Genomic DNA, 6940 nt, shown 5'->3' with positions numbered 1-6940 from the left:
TTCTACAGAATAAAGATCTAATATAAGAAATTACTATCCAAAATGATACAAAACTTCCAAAGTCATTTAATGAGCAGACACTTCTGAACAACTAGCTAGACGCGTTGCTGTGTCTTTTAAAATCTTCCATCTGAACGTCACTTCAGTCCCGGGATCATGACTCGATTTTAAATGGTGTAGTAATAAAAGGATGGTAAAAAGGTAATCATCTGATAAACAGCTGGAGAAAAGAACCACGTGACCTCCTTGTATTGTTCACAAGTGCTTCCTCTTCATCATGACAGTCTGCTTAAACTCACTGACCCTTTGGCAGTTTAGGGTGACTGTGATAAATTCCCCTTTTTCACCAAACACAGGTGTGTTGAGATCCACGATCCTCTGAAAGGCAAAAGGGTGAGTTTGTAAAGAGTGTGTACAGTACATTATGCCACCTCTTTTAAAGCACTTTCATTTAACCTTTCCATGTAATTGCGCAATTCCTTGGAGTCTCCCAGCTGCACGTCTTGGCACACCCATTTAATGTTCTGGCTGTGGCTTCCAGTCAGTGTGTTAACAGTGGGGTAGCTATTGTCTGAGGGAATAGTGGTGAAAGTGGTGAACTTGACTCTCTTCCTTTTGGTGGTGGGGGAGTCTCCTTTGCTGTCCTTTGTAATACAGCCTGTGTCCGGTGCCCGATGCACCTGGCTCTGCACGCTCTTTTGGACAGAGCCTCCGTTCAGCAAGTGGCTGCCTTCCTCGAGGCCGCTGCTCGAGTCCATCATGGAGGTCTGCTCTTCTAGCTGAGGTGAAAGGCTAATCTGACTCTCCAGCAGCTCAGCCTCATTCCCCAGCCACACCCAGTCATGGGCATGGTTCATGCTCTCCTGGCCCTCAATGGAGAGCTCCTTGTGGCGGTATTTGAGTGTGTATGAAATGCAGTTAATGAGAAAGACCAGTATGGCGAGGCAGAAGACCCCCAGCAGGGCATACATGCCAATCTCTAAGTCGGTGAGCCCACGAGTAGCCTGAATGAGATCATCATCAATATTCCGGCCTCGGGGCAGATCTACTTGTGCAGGAAAGTCTGCAAAGTCGATTGGAATGTTCTGGCTACCATCATCAGAGAGCTTACCCCCATTAGGTCTTCGGATTATTGCGCTTCTGGTGGTGGTTGCTCTCCTCAACACCCCATCTTCTATGTCAGCGATAGAGCTGCCATAGTAGTGGGTGTCAAGGCCAGTCCTGTCCTGGGAGGAGGAAAGCCTGCCTCTGTTCTCCATGTCGTCTCCATCTGGGCTGTAGTCGCTGTTCCCTCCTCTTGAGCTGTCATTGTGACCAAACTTCACCCTGACATTGCAGTTCCCTGCTGCTAGAATGCTGCGGCGCTTGAACTTTTGGCAAACTTCACAAACTGTCATTTCCACTCTGACCAGCAGGCCTTGACCCTCCGCCTCTGTCACAATGACAGGCCATTTCCACAAGGGGTCCTGCTGCACGGTTACTACCTCCTCATCCAAAGAGGTGGCTGTCAGGACAAAAAAATCTGGGTTGTACAAGTCCAGAGGAGCCAACGACCCATCACTGAACTGGAGCCATGCACTGATCAAAGCCTCCTGTGGACAGTTTGAAGCATGAAAGCAAGAGAGAGAGACAGCGAGAGAAAGAGAGGGAGAGGAAGAGAAAATCAGTGATACATAACTACATGATCTGCTTTGGTACAACGGGGAAATTGAATATAATAATCAACAATCCCGCATCCAACCTCCTTTCAGATAAAGTCTGCAAAAGATCATTTTCGGCATGTTTGCTCTGAAAATTACACGTCCGCCTTGCTAGTTAGATCAAGTAATATCCCCTTGCTTGTTTGCACTAGCTTTTGCACTCAAAAGTGTAGTGAATTGTGAAATAAGCCACACAGTGATGATTTGCTTTCAAGATTTCAGATGCCAATGAAATCTTTCTTCTGTGAACATAGAGCATGTGTTGAAGTTTCTACTTGTCTGGTTCTTCTGTCGGTTCTATCGAAATAAAAAGGGGTACAACTTAAAAGATGGCAAAGAAGATCAAGTAGCATTATTAGACACTGCTCATTTCATTTTGGATTTGCCAAATACTGGCTCCTAAAGCTACTGAAGTTTCACAACTGTCCCTTTAATGTTACTGAAGGACAAATCCCCGAAGGGGCACAAGGAGCTCCCTACTGTGGTCTGTAAATGCTCCCTAATAACTGCCACCAGTAACTCTGCCTGCTTATCTTCACACTGTGCATAAAGATTTGGTAGATAAATGGCTATTACAGCCCTGCTCCGTTAGAAGAAAAGGGTAAAGAGGACTTGTGGGGAGCAGTTCAGAGAATTCATGGCTTGAACTCGATGGCAGCTTCAAAGAGGCCACAATCAGAGTTGCCTCAGCAAATTAGAAAGGGAAGCAAGTATGACAGAAAAGCCAAGTTTTGAGTGTAAGTCATATTTTTGCACAGGAGCTGTGATTTCGCACTTGCATGCTCTGAGATTAAGCTTCCCCTTCCATTTGCTATCCGAGGGAAAAAAAAAACATTCTGTCACACTCTGACTCTCAGGCCTCGGAGTTAAGACTGTTAGGGATCGTGTGGAACAAACAAACAGACGCGTGCCGTGCGCATGAGCACATACACACTTGCACTTTCTCAGCTTTTGAAAATCGCTCATCGTCATGCAGTCTGGAGGTATGTGTTTTGTCTTGGAAAGCATGGCATTAAAAGCAGCACAATGCTTTATTTTTGGCATCAGCAGACAGAGGACGGGTGTAAAATTCCACATTTGATCAAATTAAAATTTTAAGATGATTGCTGCGTGAAATAAATTGTGTTAATCAGAACTGCCTAAATAGGGGGGCAAATAATTATTGGTCTCTTTTCTTTAGTCTATCACAAGAATCAGCACTTATCTTTATGAAGGAGGCTGTAAGTAAAGATCAATTCACTAAATAATAATTATCCCCGCTACCTGCTGATTATCCTGCTAATTGTCCCAAAGTCTTTTTGTCTATAAATGATTAGAAAACAAAAAAAATGCTCATTTTAAGTTCCTGCTCTCATAGCGAAGATGAAGATAATGAGAATCATATGACAAGTTACTAAGGCAACATTAAACATACCTAAAGATCATCAGTTTACAATAGAGTATGCTATATCGTCCCCCTTACCTGTTTTGGGTTTTGCAGAACTTCTTGTGTGGTGGTGGTAGCTAGGATGGCCCTGTTACTTCCTTGACTCAGCTGTAGGTTCATTGAGAGGCCGGTCACCAACTGAACCCCCAGTTCTGTGATGCTTACTTTGTCATCCACCACTGTGACAGTCTTTTCTGCCAGAATGGAGTCTGATAATGGAGATAAAACCTAGTAGGCGTGAAAACAAGAAGGCAAAAAAACAGAGTTCATTGAAGAAATTTTGAAAAAGAATTTCATTTTCTTTCACAATATTCCCCAGAAGCAAATGATTGTCAAGCCAAAAACCCAGGAAATTCAAACGAGAAAAATTATAGCTTTGCTATTGTAAAGTAACAATTCAAACCACTGCCAAGCCTGTTGATGACAGCTTTTTCATTTCCTGCCCAAAACATTCGGTTCCGTCTTTCCCGGGAGAAATCAGCAGCAACAGAAAAACACAGCTGAACATAGAGCATGAACGCTGCGTGGAAAAACTCGGTCAACAGAAAACCGAAGCAGAACGAAGTCACTGCTGGTTGTGTTGCCTGAATGGCAAGTGATTCCTGGCACAATGGAAAGAAAAAACATCCGTGAGCTTTTCTTTTTTTTTTTTTTTTTTTTTTTTTTTTTGCTGTGAAAATGTCACAGACATGAAGAAGGCGGATTACCGTGAGTTTTAGGTGATTTCAGAAAGTGCCTTTCCAACTGTTTCATCCAACATAAAAGGAGAACAAGCTTCTCTGCTATATGCAAAACAAGACACAAAACTTCCTTTTTTTTATTTGATCTTTTCTTCAGGTTGAGTGGATCAAACAATAACTCAACTTTTTTGGCCTCCTGTAGGTAAAAAATCCATTCCCTTTGATTAACACCGCCATTCCACAGAGAAAAGAAGCACATTTTAACCCTACGACAGAGGCATGACGAAAGCTGTGGGAGCTATGCGTGTCTTCATCAGCATGTGTACCAGAAGCGTCTCCTCATGCATCAGTCAACGTGACGCATGGCACAAGTAGTCACAGCTGTCAGACCTTCGCACTCGTTCTGGTTTGTGCTTGTTTTGACAGTGCACGCAGGTTTGCGGAGGTGAACAGACGTCTGTGCACGCCCAGAGTCCTTGACACTAAAAAGCAGATTCCACTCTCACAGATGTTGTTAGAAGGTAGATATTCATCCAGTCAGCGTGAGGAGCCGACAAACCAGAGGCAGGAAGACCTGCTCGCTGCTGAGAGACTCGAGCACAGGTGGTGACACACCAGTGAACCACCTGTCTGCTCTGGACAAAAGAAGGTAATAATCAAATGCTGCAGTGTCGCTGAGAACTGTAATAGTCTTTTCAATAAACATTGTGCTGATGCTTCTTTGGCACATTATTCTGACTTTTTTTTTTTCACACAATACAAATATGTCTGAACCTTCACGAGGTTCTTATGAGAACATCGTCACAGCTACTAAGAGCTGTTTCTCGATCCTCCTCTTGCTGTCACAAAACAAGGACTGAGATGAGGGTAAGGATGGCAAACAGATTCAGACAAACATTTTCAAACTGTGACCCTCCTGGTTATGCTCTGTTTTTGGGTTGAATTTTGGGAAATTGGGATGCTGAAGTTAAATTTATTCCATGCATTTTCTTTTAATTGATTTCAGATGCTGTAGAATTAATTGTCAAGCATTTAGTTTTGTTATATGATATTATAACAACACAGCAAATAGCTTTGAAAAACAAAACGACAACACTGCTTTAAAACATGCATAAATTGTCTACAGGATGTCCTAAATTTGGCAGACAGTATTGATCTTCTGCTGCTGTATCAGGCTGTAGTTGTTTCTTAAAAATCAATTATATAATGGTGACATTCTCCATTTGTTACTTCAGCAGAAGACAGTGTCTGAAAGCAGTTGTTTAGAGTTTTACGTGATGATGTAAAAAGAATCAGGAGGTGTAGATGGGTTCATGCTAGCCCAGTTTAACACCTTCATCAGCCCTGTCATATCTCATTCATTTAGCCATCATTTGCAAGTCCAGCTCCTAACATTTGCCACTTTCAGATTAGTCTATGGTGATTAGCTTTCTTTGGCCAGAAATGTGACATTTACCCATTTGTTCCTTTAATTTTCTTTGTTACTCCATATAATGGTAAACATGTATCAATCAGCTCTTAGAGTAGGTTGAGTAATCAGTGGAGTAGTTATTAGTCTTTACGGAGCTTCAAGCAGACAGAGGATAGACAAACGGCACTTATGGATGTGTCGCCTTATGGGTGCGATGGTGACATGATGAATTGGGTGGAGAAGGATTCAGATTTTTCCAACAGAACACTACACTATACATTTGCTCAGTGTGTAAATAAACATTGCAAGGGATATACAGTATTTATCTAAATTGGTCTCCTTGATCACATATGAGTTGATCTTAGAGTTTTGCTTTATATGACTTGGTGAACAAAATCTAATTTTAAAGTCCAGTGAGAAAAAAGTAAATAAATAAAATGCCAAACATGCATACAACTTTTAAAGAAAGCAAAAGCTGATTTGGATCATTTTGGTGGTTATTTTGGAGAAAACATTTGATTATTGTGTCCCATCTCTACTTTATTTGTTCATATCTATCATCTCCTGGGTGAATAAAGTTGTTGACACAACACGCCCTCATTACTTCCATCATAATAGTCCACTATCTCTGTCAGACTTGTTTTTTTCTTATTTTCCATGCCTCAAATAAAAGAAAGCTGGCACTACATAATGTCAAAAGTAATTATATAAAGGTAAAACATGGAAGCAGTAGTCATAGTTTAACTGATTGTTGGTGCAGTTCAGAAAGTCATTTCTGAGTTAGCCTTTGTTGTTTCATCCAAATAATTTAAGCTAACCTTGGCATTTGTTTTATGGGATACAACACCATTAACAACTGGCATTTACATTTTGTTCTGACCTGAATCTTGTAGATATTAGCAAGTAACTTGGGTGACAGATTTTTATCATCACCACAAAGGACAATGGCTTAAATAATGCAAAGTACGATAACATGATGTGCTTCATGCAAGTCTGCTTCAAAATTAAACCACTGTGTACCTGAATAGTGGTCATTCCCATGTCCCGTCCAACCAGAATCCTCCTGTCAAGAAGCTGTGCAATCTGAGGGTCCTCTACCTTCAGAAAATCCCACACAAGCTCTGTGATGTCCACCTGCCAGTCAGTGCCCAGCATGTAGCTGGTCTGTCCCCGTGGATCAGCTGACTCAGCTACAAAATGGGTCAGGACTTTGACCGTGGCGTGCTGGTACTGCAGACTGCAGCTCCGTCCTCGTTTGTCTTCGTCATCTTCATCCTCGCTGTCTCGTGTTGACCTGACAAGAAAAGGATGCTAAAATAAATAAACACAGAAGAGCAAACCAGAAACATGTTGTGCAGGTTGTGTATGACACGTATGTGATATGACAAATGTTGCGTCATATCATATCATGTACCGTAACGTACCATACCGTAACGTAACATGACGTAACATAACAACGTAACATAACAACGCAACATAATGTAACGTAACATAACGTAACGTAACGTATTGTAATGCATCGTATCGCGTTGTATCGTGTGGTATTGTACCATACTGTATCGTATCATATCAAACCAAATTTGAACTAAAAGGCACTTTTCAAACAAAAGCAAAGTGTTTTACACAATAGAAACACTTCTTGAATAAAATATATGAAAAGAAAAAAGAACAACACAGACCTTTACAAACTCAAGTATAAAACACTTAAGTTTAAGAACACAGA

At 41.5% G+C, this 6940-nt stretch overlaps 1 protein-coding gene across 1 annotated transcript in view; it reads right to left on the bottom strand.

The window, feature by feature from the left end:
* Positions 1–422: 422 nt before the first annotated feature.
* Positions 423–6940, bottom strand: part of LOC306764863 (transmembrane protein 132C) — a gene marked incomplete at both ends in the record, with an annotated part of 132593 nt that continues 126075 nt past the window's right edge. The window contains 3 exons of the mRNA XM_079252151.1: positions 423–1592; positions 3163–3354; positions 6238–6511. Coding sequence (XP_079108277.1) covers positions 423–1592; positions 3163–3354; positions 6238–6511 — 1636 coding nt within the window. The remainder of the gene's footprint in view (positions 1593–3162; positions 3355–6237; positions 6512–6940) is intronic.

The sequence above is a fragment of the Telmatherina bonti genome (genome assembly GCF_933228915.1).
Source record: "Telmatherina bonti genome assembly, chromosome: 13".
Lineage (NCBI taxonomy): Eukaryota > Metazoa > Chordata > Actinopteri > Atheriniformes > Telmatherinidae > Telmatherina > Telmatherina bonti.
This window is presented reverse-complemented; position numbering and strand designations above follow the sequence as displayed.